General features: G+C 46.4%; 1 protein-coding gene across 4 annotated transcripts in view; it reads right to left on the bottom strand.

Annotated features, from left to right (window-relative positions):
• Positions 1–7,803: 7,803 nt before the first annotated feature.
• The window catches only part of SGPP2 (sphingosine-1-phosphate phosphatase 2), a 108,294-nt gene continuing 95,739 nt past the window's right edge, over positions 7,804–20,358 (bottom strand). For all 4 annotated transcript variants that reach the window (XM_059167911.1, XM_059167915.1, XM_059167914.1 and 1 more), the window contains one exon: positions 7,804–10,163. In XM_059167911.1, the coding sequence (XP_059023894.1) occupies positions 9,612–10,163 (552 nt within the window). In that variant the 3' untranslated portion in view covers positions 7,804–9,611. The remainder of the gene's footprint in view (positions 10,164–20,358) is intronic.

The following is a 20,358-nucleotide window of genomic DNA, read 5'->3' on the forward strand; positions in this document are numbered from 1 at the left end:
CAGACTATCCTGTTCTTTCCCAAATCTGTTGTAGGCAGAACCTAACAGCATTTAAAGGAAGTGAGATATGTTCACAAAAAACCTCAAAAGGTTTGTATCCAGCATACTTAAAGATTTAAACAGATATTTCCCCAAAGAAGATACAGGAAATAAGCATTTGAAAAGAGGCTCACCGTCATTAATCATCAGGGACATGCAGATAGAAACCACAATCCAAATTAAAATGGCTAAAATTTGAGAGACTGGTTCATACCCAGTATTGGTGAGACCAAGGCGTGGGACCTCCATGCCGCACTGGTGGGAACAGAAGAAAGTTATATAGTAGCTACCACCAAATGTTCATTAGCAGCTGAGTGGATAAATTCTACTACATCTATGAGTATTTCTTTTCTTTTTCTTTTTTTTTTTTAAATGAGTATTTCTTGGTAATAAAAAGGAACTGCTGGGTGCCTGGGTGGCTCAGTCAGTTAAGCATCCAACTCTTGATTTCATCTTAGGCCATTCATTATCTTATGGTCATGAGATCGAGCCCCATGTCAGGTTCTGTGCTATGCATGGAGCCTACTTAAGATTCTCTCCTCCCCCTCCACCGCTGAAAAAAGGAGAGGGGAGGGGGTGAACTACTGAAGAAGATGAATGGTTCTCAGGGCATGCTCAGCAAAACAAATAGACCCAAGACTACCTGTGATTCCACATACATGAAATTGTAGAGAAGTCAGATGCAGTTTGGTTGGCTAGAGCTTGTGGAAGGGAAGGGACTGCAAAGGGTACAGAGGAAGCCCTTGGGGACGATGGAAAGAAGCTAGTCCCTAAGAATTTTATACAACAGATAGATGCATAGGGTAAAAGAGCATGAATGAATTTTTTTTTTTTTAAGAGCATGAATTTTAGAATTGGTATGTCTGCTCAGAGTGGCTTACTGGTCCACTGCTATGAAGGAGATACTTTGCCCCGGTTTCAGGTGTGCTGTGGGTAGTCCTGGTTTGTGGGCCACGTGATCACCGCGGTTGAAGCGAGTGGGGCCATTTGCTCCGTTGGCAGCCAGCCACCTGGGTGTGTTTCGCTTGGTCAGAAACTACTTGTAATGAAAACCCGCTCATCCCTGATTGTGATCCCAGCATGAAAGGGGAAAGATCAGCTCCATCCATCATGGGGAAGTTTCTGCCCTCTGAAGCAGGAAACCGTAAGAAGAAACACCACGTCGGGTAGTGAGAAGAGATGGACCTCCAGTCTGGGCCTTGAGGTTCCGCAGGAAGATCAGGTTACACTTGTCCTGGCAGAGGCGTTTGGACTGGAGCCGGGGCAGTTGGTGGGCTCTGCCAAAACCTTTGCTGGAGAAGACACACGCCTTCTTAGGAAAAACCGGGAGCCGTATCAAGAGGGAAATTAGAATTGGTGTCTTGTGCTAGCTGACAGAGAGCTTCCACTGAAGCCTGATGTTCCTGCATCGCTCTTCAGTTTACCAAGTATTTTCACATATGAACTTGTTTCAGCATTATTATTATTATTTTTTAACAATTAGAGGAGGTAGTCAGAAATAGGAATTCTTGCTGATTGATGAGATGAGAACCTTAGCCCTCAGAGAGATTAATGATGTGCCCGAAAGTCCCATGGTAATAAATGGGATTGTGACCATGAGTACAGATTCAGTAGATTACAGTGTTCTGTGTCATTTTCCTACTTTTCCAAAATGTTGAAATTTGAATTTTCTTTATAGAAAATTACTGAAAACCATAAAAAGTTAAAAATATTAACTACTTTAGGAAATTGTACAAAGTAAAACCTTCCCAAGCTAATCTACCCTTCCTCCTCCAATCTCCTACTAAAGTAACTAACCCCTGCTAATAATTTAGCTTGTGCTCTTTCTGACATTTGTCTTAGTTTAGACCGTCACACCCCTTCTCCCCCTGACACACACGCACGTGCTCTTGGTTTTTGGGTCATACACTACTGATTTGCGACATGTTTTGATTTCTATTTTACATGGTATGTCTCACGACATTTCACTTAGCATGTCCCATTTTACTAGGTCAGTCCCTCTAGACCCAGCTCCTCGTTTTAAATGATGCACTACTGTATGGCTGTCCATAATTTGTTCAGCTTTTCCTCTGTTGACATTCTCTTGTTTCCAACTCTGTAATTACAGTGACCAATGGACTTCCATATGCCTCCCCCTAAACCAGCACTAGCTTGGAGGCCACAAAACCCCAGCCCTACTGGCTATGTAAACCTCCACATTTGGTGTTTGGCAGACACATTCTGAGAGGCATGGGGCTGCTTAGATAGTTCTTAGATGTGACTTCTGCACTCGAGCAGTGTCTTATCCTAATAGGTCAGAGTCCTAGATGTAGCAGATGCTCAATTACTATTACCTTTTGAACAGGAGTAGCCCAACTAGGAACCAGCTTGCCCAGCTGCCCTTCTTACCTTCAGCCGTTAGGGAGCTCATCAGGTAGGTAAAAGAGCTCTGCTTACGATCTTGTGTCTCAGTCTTAGCTTCCGTTCATGCTTGATGTTTTCTGTAAATACCACAAACCCCAAGTTCCTGAGTTGGCTCTTTGGTCCATTTTATCCAAAATTGGCAGACAGTTGCCTTAAAGGGACACAAGTGCCTTAAGTGAAATATGCCGTGAACACAACAAAAGCACTGAACACATCAGCTGTCTTCCAGGTTGTGGCTTATAAGGAGCTGGAGTAATATTACTTTTAAAATAAATAAATAAATAAATAAAGGCTGTCATAATAGTGAAATTTGATGTGGCAGTACACCTCTGGGACAGTCAGCAAGCAGCTCCCAAAGGCCCCCGAGCAAAGTCAGCACGAGGCAATGGGCCTCCTTGGATAAAGGGGGAGGATCCAGGCAGCCAATCCTTCACAAACAAGCCGGGCTGCGGGAAGGCAGAGCAGACCCAAAGTGATTTTAGTTTCCATCACTGCCCGCTTTGTTGTCAAGTATCATAGTCTCTAACTTTCTAGTAAACTGAAAAGGATAATTGCAGACGTGACAGCCCCACTGTGGGTTGAACAAGTATCTCCAGCAAGGAGTTCAGTTGAATTGTGTCTGGCTAAAGCCCTGTACGACTTTTCTCCCCCCGTGTGACTGATGGCAGCGTGCTAAGAATATGCTCACGTTCTCCATTCAAGTTTTACACTCGTCTGTAAGGTTTGGCCTCTGTCATCTCTTATTTAAGGGACAGGAGTTGATTCTCCATTAGAAAACATTTTGAATTGCCTCCCGACCCTTGTTGTAGGAGGAGGCCCTTGTAAGAGATAACCACTACAGTGTTCAAATTACACGACTTCCCAGCCATTCAGAGCAAAGCTGTCTTTAGGACAGAAGAGTGAAGATATGAAGGAAAGGCACTTGTTTGATACCAAACCTCATATCAAAAGAAATTTCCTGCATTCCACAAGGCACAACTTTTTTGTCATGAGGCATGAAAGTATGTCTGAAAACACCCCACATGCTTCGGGCCAGTTGGAAGGCAGCTGCAAAGGGTGCAAACCTGGTAAACCCGAACGTGAATGCTGGACATAGAATGAGAAGAAGGCCAACCACAGATGGACGGGTGTAGACATTTCTCGGGTATGCAGAACACCTAAACAGAGAGTTTGGTGGGGGGGACAAGGCGGATGAAGCAAGATCAGCCAGATGGAAAGGCGCCCTGTGAACAAGCTGCGCAGTAGGGAAGAGAAGGACCCCGTAGGAAAGATGCCTTCAGGAAGTCACTAGACCCAACCTTCTGCAAAGGCCCGTCTCCAGGGGAGTCGCGGTCAGCCTGTCATGTCTCTTACAGAGGAGAAGGCCTCTAACCATCCACAGAGACCTGAAGGAACTGACGGAACATTCCCAGAGCTCACTGAGGCCAGCCACAGCTAGAAAACCTCAGATGTCACAAGGCAATGCAGAGAAGTCCCAGAAGGATTTTGCCTCAGTAGTAGGGAAAACCAACTCTAGACCAACCGCCGCTCCAGTTCCACCTCTTAAAGCTTAAAAACAAGACCCAAAGAAACTTTGCAAGGACTGAACTGCATCCCAGAACAAAGCTTAAGAATATTTACAGTATCACTAAATATCCAGCACCCAACAATGTCAAAGTCACAGTATTTGGCATCCGATCAAAAATTACCAGGCAAGCCAAGAAGCTGGGAAATACAACCAATAATGAGGAAGGGGTGGAGGGGAGAATCAGAAACTGACAGGGCATAGCTGATAGAATTAATAGAGAGGATATTCTTATTTTTTTAAAAAAAGATTTTATTTATTATTTGACAGAAACACAGCAAGAGAAGGAACACAAGCAGGGGAGCAGCAGAGGGAGAAGGAGAAGCAGGCTTCCCTGCTGAGCAGGGAGCCCGATGTAGGGCTCGATCCCAGAACCCTGAGATCATGACCTGAGCCGAAGGCAGACACGTAATGACTGAGCCACCCAGGAACCCCAAGGGAGGATATTATTCTAACTGTATTCCATCTGTCCAAGATGCTAGAGGAGAGACGAACACGTTCATAGAAGATACATATTTTCACCTTCTAGACATAAAAACTAGGAGATAAAGGAATAAAGCGAAAAAAAAATAGTCCCAATACCTATATAATAACTGCAGAATTGACTTCATGAAAAGTTGACATTACACTATGGTTTTCCATTCACCACAAGAATAACTTTCCAGTGATGTATTCTTACTGGCACCAACTTAAGATGGCTCACGAGGGCGGTTCGGTGCGCCCCGGGCATCCTTTGTCCCCCTCACAGCACCGCTCAGCGGGTCCCCACGTGACGGAGACACACCGCAGACCCGAATCCCAGGAGGCCCCAGCCCTTTCAGATCGCGGCTGCAGGTCCAGCGCCTGAAGGCGGCGGCCACTGAGCACCCTGCCCCGGCCTCAGCCATTTGATGCTGGCTTTGTCAGGAGGCACGTTCTTTGAACACCTCCACTGGGGTCCCCCGGCAAGGGGACCCCACTGTCCTAGCAGGGAGCAGCAAGGCCAGCAGCTGTGCTTGAGTGTGTGCATTAAAGGAGCGTCACAGCCGGAACTCCTCACTGCATCCTTGCTTTTCTTGTTTGTTTCTGCATGCCACATAGACAGGCGTGGAAAAGGAAAAAGGATTTTTGGCTTCATAGAGCTCCCTTGTCTCATGTGGCTACAGTTTTAAAATGTAACATTCTATTCATGGTCCGCATCCAACCCTTACTCTTCTTCATATGCGTCCTGTAAATAGTCAAGTCTGTACTACAGGTGCGCCCCGCTGTAAGAGAACAATGGACACATGGTGTACCCCGAGCAATCCATTGAAGAGCCTTATGTTTACAGAAATGAAGGATTGCCATATGATTAAAAATGCCATTTATAACCAGCAAATCCCTGGGTGCACTTAAAATTCAAGTTAAAAAAAAAAAATCGAAACAGCTTTTAGGCAAACATCTATCCTCTAAAACTAGATACGTCTACGCCACTTGGTTCTGGTTAGCCTCTCATTAGATCCCGGATAGAGGGATGTGAGCGAGCACATACACAGGTCTCTCGAAGAGCCAGGGTCAAGGTCAAATACTTTTAAATCAAGTTCCACAGGAGAAGTTTGGGGAACTGAACCAAGAGAAGAGGGGGAATTGGACCAAGGACAGGGAAGGAGTTCCTAGCAGCTGTCACCTCTGCTGAATGCCGAACAAGAGGCCCCGGGAGTGAAGCTAAGCCTGAGGGGCCAGGTCCAAGATGGCGGAAGGGGAAGGTGCCCACTGCCGACTGTTCAATATTGGAATAAGAAATGGTGGAGGAGACTAGGAAATCACCTCTGGGTGTCACCTCTTCTGGAATGGTACCACGGGGACATAAAACGGACTAAGGGGCTGTCTCACCCTTCCTTCCTGTTCTTGTGATTGGGTTCTGCAGGGTCAAGCCCCTGGCTCATCCCTTGTTCCAGCACCACATACAGTCGCCAGCCCCTGGGTTCGGTTTGGATTCTCCTTCTAAGAGCTGCAGGTGTTTGGGGGAAGTGTCTCTGGCAAGCTGCCCCTTGCCATGGAGGATCCTCTCCTATCTACTTCTCATCACGTCCCTGTGCACACCCCATCTGCTCCGTAAGCCTGGCTCACATACTGCCTCTCCCCGGAGCCTTCCTTGAGCTGCTGTGGGCCCTGGGCAGGAATTAATCTCGCCTTCCTCCCCTCTTCTCCTTTCCCTGAGCCACAGTCCCCTCTCTCCTGGAAGAACTACACAGGGCAGATCAGGTCCCATCCAACGTCCCATGTCCACGGTACCCAGCAGAGCAGGTATTAAAAATACAAATAGGCTCCTGGCCCTGACCTTGCCAATGAGGGTCAGCTCTCTGTACCATTTTAAGTAGCAAATCTGGGATGCTTAAAGACAGAATATATCATTGTAACCGTGTGAATATGAAATCGGGTCATGTTCATCTGGCTCAGCAGTGGACTCATTCATGAAAACCTTTAAGTTACCCTTAACTAGCAACACCGTAATATTAACTTTTCAACACACAGTAACGTTTATCTCTGACGACACTAAGGTAAGCCGATTCTTTTTAGCATCAAGGAGTTATGGGAGGTGCTCATTCCTCTTCCTGTTCACATCGATGGTGGCCATGAGACTCCCCAACATCTGCACGTGATTGAATTAGGACAGCAACATAAAATTAGATAGCCTGACGTTTCTTTTTTGCCACTTCTTCTCAACTCAGGTCCACTGAACCCTGAAACTCAGGTCCACTGAAACCTGAAAACCCTGAAAAGTCCAGGGGAAAAATCCAAGGAAGCCCAACATTGGCCTTTGAAACATTTAATAAGAAGTCATAATCAAACACAAAATGATTTTATTTTAAAAAGAATAGATTTACATACAGTACATAAGCAAGACAGCTGAAAGCTTCCAAAATAGAAACCAGGAGCATATGGCCCCGAAACACCACATGCTTTGATTACACCCGGGAAGCAGGAGATGCCTACTTGGGGGAGAAAAATCCCAGGTTACAGTGCGACCTTCAGGCATGTTGTAGAGTGACTTCGGCCACAGTCATTTAAAGGTTTTTAGTTCAGGGTCCCATCTGTGTTTCCTTCTGCATATTCTGTTGTGGTGCAGGCCTGAGCAAAACCAGTAAGACAGCTGGTTCTAAGGACGTTGCAGGAGGGCCTGGCCCAGAGTGGGAGGGGGCTGGGAGGGCCTGCCCGTAAGGACGAGGGCATGTTCTGCTGAGCTCCTGGAGGTGCCAGTCGTCTTGAGGGCTTTGAGGGTTCCAAATGCAGGGTTGGCCAGACCCCAGGTCCTAAGTTTATCTTGGATACATCATGGTGAGTTTGACTTTTAAGTCTTAATCTCCAAGTCTCCGGCAGGAGAGGGGCTCTGGACCACAACTGAGGCTACGCCAGCAGGGGGCAGTCTCTCCCCAGAGAGAAAATCCAAATGTCTCCAAGGAGCCAGTAGGCCTGCTCTTGGAAGGGACAGGGGTCGGGTGTGTGAGAGAGACCTCAGGCCTGGGAGGGTATAACAAGTGCCAGAGGAGGGCCAGTGAGCAAGAGTGGGAAGCAGGTAGTGACTTTTCCAGTCCGTTCCTGCAGAGCAGTGGAGCTCAAAAACTAAAATGGTCTTCACTGATATACACTCTTTTAATTTTCCAGTTGCAAAACGAGATACTTTAAAAGACTGAACAACCACGTTCTTTAAGATCCAAAGCTAATCATCCTCCATCCAATCGTGTAAATTCAGCCTTAAATACATTATCACAGCTGATTGCTGTCCTATTGTTGGGACTTAAAAGGACAGCATTAAAAATCTCTCTCACACACACACACACACACACACACACACACACACAATTGAGTGAATTGCCAACACCCACTGCTGTGACAATTATGGCCCCTCCTCTCAAAAGATGTAAGTGGAAAACCCTGATCCTTTTGCTAATTAGCTTCAGAAAAAGCAACTAAAAATGATGCAGGAACATGCCTCGTCCGCGGCATGGATGGCGGGGGCTGGCCCAGGGCAGGGATGCCTGTACGTTGCCCCCCACCCCCACCATGCTCCATCCTGGTGCCACAAATACTAGGCAGAGTTTGCTGTAAGAACAGTCAAATAAATGTCCTTTTGATTCCTGCCTCCTCTAACCATGAAAAATGTCAGAAGGATTCGAGGGAAAAGCAGAATGGTTTCCTCAACATTGTTCTCGGCAGACTGGAGCACTGAGCCAAATAGCAAAGGGGACCTCGACAGAAAGCTCAGGGGCCTTGTTTGAAATCAGGACCAATGGGGTTTTTGGTTTTCACACTGGAGGCAGAGGGAAGAGCCCAACCCTGAAGTGCGTGCCCAGAAACCAGGTGCTGGGATTCGAGTCCCTGGTTTCAGTGGCCCAGGTACCACACTGCAGAAGAGACTTCCTAACCACGCCTTTCTGCTAACTTTTCAGAGGACCGTCGATGCGTGCTCCTGGTCCTTCAGAGTGGAAGATGTGCCCCCGGAGGGCGTGCTCCCCTAACACGGCCTGCCTACGCCCCGTGAGGACACACGCAGGCTGAAAGGCTGTGTTGTGTTTGGTCAGCTTGTCTTCCCAAGAGAGGCTGACCCCGCTCTTGCATTAATTACATTAATTGCATTAATTAACACTGCCGCAAGATAGGTGGTGGGGAGATGGAAAGGGAGCCCCCGATTCTATTTAGTAGGTGAAAAAATCGGAAAATCGGTTTACAAAAAGTAACAGAAATGCAGGAGCAAGGTCCTGGAGGCCACTTCCCTCCTTGTCGGGGCCCAGGGAGCATTCAGTTCACGGGCTGTATGGGGCCACTCTTACAGGCAGATGATAGCGCCTCCCTAGTTTGTAGGGAAGCATGAAACACCCAATTACGCCCCAGGTCACGGTGAAGCAGGAGAGAGCAGGACACCCTGGGAACCCCGATGTTCAGAGGTGCAGGCAGCTAGTGGGTTTCTTGGATCAGAAGAGTGGGGAAACACGACCCAGAGTTCTGCAAAACTCACGGACACAGACATGCGGATGCCCCCAGAAAGCGGGACTCCGGAGGGAAACAGGCTCCTGCCCACGATCTCCCACGGGTGCTCCCGTCTCTTACCACCCCATGGTGTGGGCCACAATGCTCTTGCCACCCGTGTGGGCACAGTCGAGTCATAACAAAAATGTCCTCCTGTCCAAGGAAGGCAGTTCTACACGACGCCACCCTTTCTCCAGACCCTAGTTCCAAGTTTGGACATGAGGCTCTGTGCCAGGCAAGGTCATAACGGAAGAGAAACACTGACCTCCAGCCTCTCAGATCATGCCTGTCTCTTCTGGATCGCCCAAACCAGTTCCTGCCGGCCCACGACTACGCCTGAAGTCCGTGGAACAGGGCGGGAGGCCCTCCAACAACAGACTGCGGGGTTAGCCTGGCTTCCCCTGCGGCCAGATGCTTACAGACTGATGGTCCTAGAACACAGTACTTCCTTTCACACGGCAGCAACATTGATCTCAGCTATCAGCAAAACGGACATGTGACTTAGGAGGTTTTTTTTTTTTTTTTTTTAAAGAAAAATGTATTGTCAAAACTTGCCCACCTCACCCCTTTCCTGTTTGGGCTCCCTGGTCCAGGGGACTCCCTTCCAACTCTTTGCGGTTCAGAGCAGTCCCAAAAACCTGTGCAGCATGGGCACAAAGGTCGTAGCACAGAGTCCCACAGACGTGTAGGTGACGAACTTATAAGGCACTTCGATCTCTAGTCTCCGCCTGGCCTCCTTGTTCCTGGTGACCACCTTGAAGCAGGAGTACAGCACCTGCAGGGAAAGGTTTTGTACCAGCTGACGCACTAGAAGGATCAACACGATCCCCACGGCAAATTTGGTCAGTCCCAAGACCAGCATGTTGGCGGTGAGTGGCGGAATGTTCTGAACGACAGGGAGAGCCTCGGTGGGTGCGGACGCGAGCTGGAAGAAGTGATTGATCCAGAACCCGAGAGTCACCCCCGCCCCTGCGGCCAGAATGGTAGTGGTGTCCGCTCTGGTGGGGCTGTAGCAGTCAGACACGGGGTAGTTGTAACACAGGAAGAAGGGCACCACGATGACACACACGGGGAAGAGGGGGCTGGCTGAGTCCAGGCGGTCGATAAGGGTCCAGGCGGGGTAGGTGAGGACGATGAGGACCGCAGTGACCAGGATGCCACCCAGCACATCCTGTGGGAAGGAGAGGAAAGAAGAACGTAAGCCCCCGTGGTCCGGCATACCCGAGTCAAGTGCGGCCGCTTTGACGTCGGAAGTACAATTTTGGCATTGCTTTACTTGGCGTTGCTTTGAAAAGTATAAAGCTGCAAAGATTTGAGAATGGGAAGAACACCTGTGGTGTTCACGTTGTGTACTTCCCAGTTTCTTCGTCCTGTGGGCAGATGTTTTCATAACGCGCAGCTCTAATCCCATTTTTCCTCCATCTTCTATCATTTAACTTTGGGTCGCAGGGTTGTCACAATCTTTGCAGGGGTGGTGTCACCCTTCCTTGGCAGGCCAGGGGTGCGGGCTGGCGGGGGGGGGGGGTTAGCTGCTGGGGGCGCCATGTGCATGCCGCCAGCGGCTGCCGTCCCTTCTAAGGTACATTTATTGGGGGTGGTTTGGGAAGACGTTCTGGATGGGGTACTGCCAGAGCGCCACCTGCGCTGGCGCCATTTTCAGAGATGGAATCTCAAACAGCACGCAGGCCGTTTCAGTGAATGGCTGTACCAGGCTTGGTCTTCACTAATCCTTCTTTAGGACATTTTAGATTGCGGTCTTCTTCCTTCCATTCCTCCCTTTCTCCTCCCCCTGTGCCCTGCCCCACTCTATCCCGCCTTTCTTTTCTTAAATGCCTATTTAAACATCTTTAGGGGCGCCTGAGTGACTCAGTTCCTTAAGCGGCAGCCTTCGGCTCACGCCACAATCCCAAGGTCTTGGGATGGAGCCCGGCACCGGCATCGGGCTCCCTGCTTGGTGGGGAGTCTGCTTCTCCTCTCTCCTGGCTTGTGCTCTCTGTCGCTCTTTCTGTCTCAATCTTTCAAATAAATAAATAAAAATCTTAAAAAAAATTTAAAAGCTGGTGGACTTTTTTTTTTTTTTTGCTATTACTAAATGCCATTGTTGGGTGTCTGCTGCTGTGTGTCAAGCAGAGACCTGGACGCTTACAGGCTCCCCGTGTACCCCTCCTCCGCCGCCCCGCAGTGTGCAGGGACTGCACCTCTCGCCTGCAGGCTGTGACAAACCCAGAAGCCTGAAAACATTCTGTGGATGAAGCAATAGAAGGGAAAGGGGACTCTTGTTCACGCAATTGTATGAATGCAAAATGGCACAACCCTCATGAGGAGGAAATTTTGATTGAACCTCTGACCTAAAATCTCTCTCTGGGACTTGACCGTAGAGATATACCTGCCCGCATCCAAATGAGGTGTGTATTTATAAGTGGTCCTTGTGGCAGTGTCCGTGCTAACCAGGGACGAGAAAAATGGCACGTTCCCCTGAGAGGGACCGGTTAGATCTCACCATGGTATCATTGGTCACGCAGGGCAATATGTTCTGTCACTGTGACATGGATGAGGAAGTTTCATTTGGGACATAGGATTTTTTAAAGGACTTGTTTATTTATTTGAGAGAAAGAGCAAGAGAGAGAGAGAGAGCGAGTGCATGAGCATGTAAGGGAGGGGCAGAGGGGGAGGGAGAGCATCTCAAGCGAACTCCACACCGAGGACAGAGCTGACGTGGGGCTCCATCTCACGACCCTGAGATCACAACCTGAGCTGAAACCAAGAGTCATAAGCTCAGTCAACTGGGACCCCCAGGAGCCCCTCTGATGTGGGATTTTTAAAGGCATGGTGCAGTGTGTGTGGATGCTACCATTTCCATTTTTTAAAGGACAGGAGAATACAGATACATTCTTTCTTGGATACGCCAAAAGTTCACTTGACTGGCAGAGGACACAGTGGGCAAGGAGACTCTTCACAGGATGCCCCCGTGTGCATCTGGACCTTTGTCATCATGCAAACACATTGCCTCCTTTAAAAATTTTAAGTGAAATAATTCAGTCTCCCCTCTACCAACAGGATCTGCCTTGGATTCCCATATGAAGTGGGGATCCCAGGTGAGCCCAGCTGTGTCCCCCACAGGGGCCTTGGTATACTTGTGAATGGGGGGAGGGGGAAAGAAACCACCCACCAAAATGTCACTTGCTGAGGACTGAGAATACTTTGTGTGTTCTAAAGGACACATGTTTTGAGGGAAGGAGGAGACCCAGGTACAATGAATTCATTGAACTCAACACCCCAAACAAGCCTTTACTGTTAGTGGGGAGAGAAGATTCTACCACTCAGAGGGTCTCCTGGCAGCCCCACTGATGTCCCATCTGAGCTCTGAAGAAGTCAGGACAAAAGAGTCCTTTTGTCTCAATTTATAAAACTCAGACCTGAAGAAGGCTGTTTTGGGACCACTCTGGCCAAGGAATCTTCAAAGGGCAGAATCCATCCGTGCTCACATCTCCAGGCCCCAGAGCCCCACGTGAGCACTGGAGGGATACCCCTTGGCAGGACATGGTTCACGACGGCCCCTGAATCTGTCTCGGGCACGGACCACCTGGACCTGAAGGGGTGGCGGAGGAGAAGCTGGTGACGGGCAGGCCAGCAGGGAAGGGGGCTGACAGGGCAGGGCCACGGTACTCAGAGTAACACACGCCTCTCCTGGACCCCCTGTGGGGCAGTCACAGCCAGGAGCTGCTGAGCCCCGAAGGCAGTGGGCAAGCCCAAGGTGCTGGAGCTCATGGACCGGCCAGGAAGCAAGGATTGCAGCCAAGCCGTCCCGAGACCACCTGCTGACAGCAAGGAGGCACGAGGGGGCTCAGACCCGTTCAGGAGTACCTGCCAGTACTCCAGAAATACTTCGTGGGGGGCATTTCAGTTAGGGGTGGGGACAAAATGCAGTTTTGCCGGGGCAGGGGGTGAGGCGTGGAGTGATCCTGTAGGTGTTCGGGGAAATTCGCATGATCCATATTGCTACTGGGGTGCCCCACTGCCCCTGGCCACGGAAGCTCAGAGCCCTGCTGGCTGTACCCCCTCCTCCCTCCTCTCACAGCCCACCCCCCCCCAACTACATTCCAGAGACTCCTCCTTCAGTGGAATCCCTGCTCTGCTGTCGCCATCCAGAGCTTGACCCTTCATGCCCCCTCCTGCCTGCCACTCTCCCTCACCCAAACCTTCACGGACTGTCCTGAAGGCTGTTTCAATAGCAAATGTTTTCTGATTTTTCCATGCTTTGCAGTCACCCAGAAGGATTACTAAAATGCAGATTTCAGGGGTACCTGGGTGACTTAGTGGGTTAAGTCTCTGCCTTCTGCTCAGGTCCCAATCCCAGGGTCCTGATATCCGGCTCTCTGCTCAGCAGGGAGCCTGCTTCCCCCCCCTCTCTCTGCCTACTTGTGATCTGTCAAATAAATAAATAGAATCTTTTTTAAAAATGCAGATTTCAGGGCACTGAAGTGGGCCCAGGGGTCTGCACTGAACACCTGCCCTAACACTGAGGCAGCGAGCCCAGATAAAAACCCTGAGAAATACCAGCTCACAGATCGAGAGAGTCCAGCAAGATATGGGTTTGATTAATCTATCATTCTAGGGCTTTCACTCACTGCTTTCCCATTTGAACTTTTCCACTGCACTCGGATAGAGCTGCTTGCTTTCCCCAAACATGCCCGGTACAATTCAGTCACCCCAGGTTTGCATTCCTTTTATGTCCTATACACTTTAACCATCTCTATCAAGATCCTATCAGTGCATCTAAGGCTTGGCTCAAAAGCTATTTCCTTTCCAAAATATCTTCGTGCATTGCCGCAGCTGGAAATAACCTCTCCCTGAACTGAATGCCGAGGGCCTTGCTCAACATCACTCAGAAAGCTCTTCCCTTCTCTTGCCTTTGCTGCAGTCCTGCGTCCACATGCTTTCCCCTGAGTTGATTACAAGACTCTTCAACAAAGGTGCGTTCTCTTGCACCTTGGCATTGTCCTCACTTCTACAACAGAACCCAACACATAGCAGATTCCCAGTTGATAGTGATTAGGAGAATTTAATGCCTTTCTCTTATCCTGAATATCCCTAATCGGTAATACTCACTGTTTTGATACATAAAAGAAAATTTGCCTCTCTTCCTTCCTTCTGTCTTTTTTGCCACTGCAGTTACCAATTCCCAGACATCTGGTTGGAATATTCTTCATAAGCTAATTCTGTTCCTCTTCAGTGCATCAGGAGACTAGACACTTTTGGTCCACAGCCCTAGCATTTTCAGCAAAAATAATCTTTGCCAATATGGCTGCTGGCGTGGAGTTTTTTTCCTTCCAGCCACATGGTTGGATTTTCTGCCATAAAAGGTGATATTGTAATAAAGACCTTTAGTTTTTTTTTTGTTTTGTTTTGTTTTTTTTTAAGAAAAATACTTGAATCATCTCAAATGAGCTTTCCCATTTGGGGCTCTAATGGTCTAGTAATAAAATGATCCCAAGGTCTCTAATGTTTGAAAATTCAAGAACAACTTTTTATACTATTCTCAAGCTACTCAAACTACAGGGACTGACAAAGCTTGCTATCTCAAAATTGCATCTGCTGTTTTGATGTGAGCACATTCTAAACAAAGAGGGGATTTCTTTGGAACCTCTACCGTTCGGCACAGTACACGGGGCCAGAGGGAAAACAGTTCCCAGGTCTCGGGGAAGGCGAAGATGGGCTGTGCGCAGAAGTCAGTGCAGAGGGCACAGGGCAGAGGTGGGGAGCTGGCAGCCAGCCCTGGCACAATGCTGTCCTGAGCAGGTGGAGGTGACAGGCAGGGCCGAGAGAAGAGAGGGAAAGGCATGTGCGGTTTATGGGGAGATGTGGGCGGCACAGGAGATCGGGGAAAGGGAATGGGACTAACACACGGTAAGGAAAGACATGACAAAAATGGCAGAAGAGATATTCCTTACTTCGAAAAAAAAAAAAGGTTTAAAACATTTTTCACAGACTATAATTGGACTGTGAAGTGTACAAAATATTCACCACCTTGATCCAATTATTCCACTCCTAGGAGTTTGTTCTAAAAAAAAAAAAAATCAAAGAAAATAATAAAGCTGTTCACAAAGATTTGTGTAGAGGAATGACTCTCATTGGGTTAGTTCAATTTGTACCAATTAGTCCAAAAAGTAACAGTGCTCCACGACAGAACAATTCAGGAACCAATCAAGCAAAAATAGCACAAGGAATGGGGCATGCATCAAAATAAGAAAAATAATCTAGAAAGATATAAAATCAAGCATACTATAATAAGATAAAATATGTAATAATATGCAATAAATAAATAATATGTAATAATATAGCATGAATATTTGAGAGGATACATTTCTGGAGCCTTATTTTTTATGGTTTCAAAGTAACCCAAAGTGAGATAATATCAAGCAGAATACATACTTTGCAGAAAGGATGCTCGTAGTTTTATAGAAATACATACTTGCATGCATGGGTAAAATATCAGAAGGAAATCAACTAAAATGTTAAAAGCAGTTTTTTTCTGTTGGCATATTACAGATGATGATTGTCTTCTCTATGCTTTGTAGTATTGTATAAATTTTCTGATCAACACCTAGTATTTTATTATAATAAAAATATAATCCAGGTGAAGAAATCAGGATGTTAAAATCAGACTGTTTTGAAATAGATGAAGACAGAAATAATTAACTGGTGCTTATAAATGTTCACATGATGCTAAGAAAGGAAGCACCCCAAGCACGATATGACCGTCTGCATTACCATTCCTCCAGGATGTAACTATGTTTAAAATAAGGCCTGTGAGATCCGTAGTCAGGGCTTCCCTGTCGAGCACATTGTTTGAAATATAATGAACCTTTAGTTTCATTTACCATCCTGGGTTTGAACAAAACCTTTTCAATTATTTGCAAAAAGTCATTACACGAGACTAACATTTTCCAAGTTAGAAGGCAGAAGGACAACTTTTGTACCTATTCCCATTTTCAGTTATAAAACTTAGTACTTAGATAAAAGCTCAAGATTTATTTTGTCTCATTACAGAAAAACAAAAATAAAGATCGGCAATCTGGAGCATTCAGGAAAAGAATGCTAATCAAGCTAGCCCAAAGCACCAGGACAAACTCCAGCCAGTGCTTATAGAAACACATAAAATTGTGTTTTTATTCTTAGCCAAACAGAAACGCTCCTCCTGGTCAGCACCTCCAGATATTTCAAGGCATAGGCCCCCACCCTGCGAATGGCCAGCGTTTATGAATTCTGACCCTACAGCGCAATCCCAACGGCAGCTTCCTGCCGCAAACTCACATTCCATCTCCAAACATCTTCACTGAAGAATGCTACTGAGCAGAACAACACAAGGTTAGCTAACTAGAAAGAAGCAGGGAGAAGAAACCCATTCATTCGATTGTTAGGAAAGAATGCATTCAGATCTCGGAACTATTTATGCCGAGAACTCTACTCTGGGATTCTGCCATCTTTCCCTCAGCCAGGTCCCCCGCTGAGAATGTGAAGGGCCCTCTGCCCTTGGCTGCCTTCACCGAGCAGGCTGCAGCCAGGAGCGGAAGAAAAGCCAAGACCGCTCCTTTGTAGGCACAGTGAATGCCCTCAGTGCGGGCAGACCCCTACGTTACAACAAACTGGGGAAAAAAAAAACCAAACTCCTACAATCGTTCTAGAAAATAACGTTTAGTTATCGATCAGCATTTCCTAGTTAACACACTCTGAATACGTCCTCATTTCCATGCTGGCTCACAGTTAGTTCAATTTCTGAGAATAATGCAGATGAGATTCAGCAGAAGCCAAATGGCAAGAGGGAGGCAACACTGTTCATGAATATGAATATGAATGATTATGGAGAGAAACCTACATGTTATGTGATTAGCATATGTATAGGGGAGAAAGAGCGAATGCATAAATTCAAAAAATATTAATTTCCCATTGAAACACACCAGCGTTCACAGGGACCAAGCAAAAGCAGGAAGATTGACCTCGCCACATGGTGTGAACATAAGCGGTCGACTCTCCTGATAGTCATGGCTCTTTGAGGGGGAGCTCTGTCGCTGATTCCCCCCGCCTTGCCACGACTGTCTCCTGAGCCACCTGACAGCCAAGCACAAATCTAGGACTAAGGGTCACAAGGCATGGAAATCTATGACCATAAAGAGAAAGCTCTGAAAAGGACCTTCTGAAAACTCACCAAGCTCGGGAGTAACTATGTGAGACAGAAGAAAGCAAGCCACCTTTCACCTTCTGCAATTTTAAAATAAATGCTCACTTTCTAAATGAGCACATTTAAACCCTCATTAGAAATTATGTTAATTTTTTTTTTTTTAAAGAAAATGGTTTTCTGTAGGCGTGTTAAGAGAAATGATATAAAACTTGGGCATGAGGCAAAAACAAAAAACCAAAAAACCAAAAAAACTAAAACCCTCCTTTCAATGTCATATGCCAGAAACGGCCACCCAAGGATTACAGAAGGGTTGGTACTCTGTTCACTGTTTACTACTGATTGGATAGAGGTCTCGGACTTCATGATGGGACCGGCTAGTTGATAGATTTTTGTTTGTCAGAGATGCAAATAATTTCTGTCCAGTGGAAAGGATAACCTCAAAGTTGACAGTTTGTTGCCCTACAGGACAGTAACCAATTTTGTATATAACCCAGTAGTCTCAAAGTAATATTTCTTTATTAAATTATCTATAAATATTTCATGCCATATATCTTGTAGTTTCCTTCATTAACTAATCAGTTGAATAAAATCTTTGACACGTATTTTTTGTTTGGGCAAGAGTTAGGATTATACCATTTAAGATGATACCCAGGCAAGTAAATAATTATTTCCATGTTTATTCATTTGATTAATTATCTTGGATGACTGAATATGTACATTCCCTATACCGACCACCACTCTTACCTCATTTTACTTCGTCTATCTCTTAAGTAAACAAGTAAAAATGGCTGGTTCCGTGTTTCCTAATGTGATGATGTAATAAGATACTATTGCATGCTTCTTAAAATACTAACATTAGCTAAATAGATACTTAGGTATGTATCTCTGAACTTCAGTCCGCATGCCATGTGATTTAGGAAACAATCACTTGCTTGTCTAGGCTTCACAGAATCTAACAAGTCCAAACAGCAGATCTTCACGGAGCAGACAAAACTCCCCCACCCATAATTCACATTAATATGCACAGCTCTAACTATAATGAATCACAAGGCTTGGCAGGTCACTGGGATTATGATAGGAGATCAAGCAAGCTTCGAGACAGGTTATAACATCATTTTTGACAACTGCTAAGCAGCCTGTTAGAATGACAAGCATAGGGAAGGGCAATCTGCTAGAAGACACAAAAGGCACTGTCAAACATTTAAGCGATTTTTCTCCAATCTGGGTGGGCAGAGGGGCCTCTGAGCAACAAGAGAACAGAAGAAAGTCATGTTCGATGTAATATAATTGAACAGGCCCATGCAGGTTGAAATTTAATGGGCATTGTCCCCATATTTGCTAGGATATCGTATAGAGGCTGTTATGGTGCTTTTCAAATTGTATCCTGCATTAGAATCTGCTGTGAGGCTTCCTAAAAGGCATTTCTGATTCAGTGGGTCCGGGTGGGGCCTGAGAGTCTGCATTTCTAACCAGCTCCCGGGGATGCTGAGGCCGCTGGTCAGGGCCCAGTCTAACCTTGCTCAACCCCTGAGGCCAACGTGGGCTTTTCTCAGTGAATATAGCAGGTCAGGGCTGCTGGAGGGCTTCTTTGAAACACACACAAAAGACTAAAACTTCTGGATTATAGGAGTACCATACTTGAAAGTGAGAGTAGAGCTTTTCAAAGTCCTAAGGTGATCCTCTGATGTAGAAACTCTTGTGTATAAAGATGTACGAGAGAGAGATCTGAGAATTCTTTGTTGGTTTATTAACGGGGTGCTCACAATTGGAGGGAAAGAAAATGTGTCCCAGCCCTTTGTCACTGACCTTAGGAAATACTGGCTTGAATTCTCGAGTCCTGACTGCCTGTGCAAACACAGAAGTTCTAGGCATAGCCTGTGGCCCTTGCATCACGGTAGGAACTAGAGATTAGGAGCCTGGAAAAACACGAGTCTTGCTTTGCAGACTCTCCAAGTGATGTCAAATACAGCCCCGCAGTGTCCTTGATGAAGCTGGACGATCCCAACTACGGGATTTCCACTTCCTCGTCACTAAGTATGTGCTAAGTGAGAAGGAGGCAAAGCCATGTCACTTTATGAGAAGTGAGAGCCAGGATACAATGAGGCACAAGACTGGTATATGGGCGACCCTTTGTTTTCACAAGTGTGGGGAGAGCTCGGGGTATGGTACAGAAAACAATCTATGCACATGAAATAATTTTATGGAGGTTTCCATCTTTTTTTTTTTTTTTATTATTTAAAGAATCAAATTGGGGCACCTGGGTGGCTCAGTTGGTTAAGCGACTGCCTTCAGCTCAGGTCATGATCCTGGAGTCCTGGGATCGAGTCCCGCACTGGGCTCCCTCTGACCCTCTCCCTTCTCATGATCCCTCACTCTCTCTCTCCTCTCTTAAATAAATAAATAAAATCTTTAAAAAAAAAAAGAATCAAATCAATTACTGCACTTACAGGAACACTTGAGTGCATTAAAAAATATGATACATGAAGTATTTACTTCCTTTCCCATGTGAGCATGTTTTAAGGAACATTCCCACCACAGAAATACCTTAAACACGGACCCCAGTGGTGTTTTGAGATCAAAATTAAATTCTGGAGCTTATGCTGATTTTCAGAGGACAGGATGCAAGGCAGCTCCTTGACTCCTCTCTATCTATCTGCTGTGGCCCAGTTGGGTCTGTCAGATCAGCAGCAGGACAGACTTGGCTCATAAGACCAATTCTTGGGCAGTTTTATGGCTGTATTGGATAAACACCCCCTTTGCCCTTTATGGCTAGAGAAACACTGCTGTGGCTCTCTGCAGGCAGCGTTGTCCAGCTCAACTCAACTCTTTGAGGTGAGCTTCTCATTTTGAAACAGCATTACAGAGAAGGGCTGGGTGTATAGTAACTCTGTTGAGAAGTAGCTTCCCTTTGTCAATCAGATTTGGGAGGTAGGATTACAGCAACTAAGAGGAATTTTGTTAATCAATGGTTTGCCAATTTGATTGATTCTCAAACAATAAACGGATAAGAGATGTAAGCTCTTTGAAACTCACGTATTTGTTTCATTGCCAAAATCCATACTAAGTGTTGCTCCTTGAAGAAAAAACACAAAAACCCGAAACCAGACAGTGCAGGGGAATACTAAGAAATGCAAGTACCCAGTCAAAGAAGTTATTGTTCATGACAGTAAAGTCTCAAACTTCCCTT

The sequence above is a fragment of the Mustela lutreola genome, chromosome 3 (genome assembly GCF_030435805.1).
Source record: "Mustela lutreola isolate mMusLut2 chromosome 3, mMusLut2.pri, whole genome shotgun sequence".
Lineage (NCBI taxonomy): Eukaryota > Metazoa > Chordata > Mammalia > Carnivora > Mustelidae > Mustela > Mustela lutreola.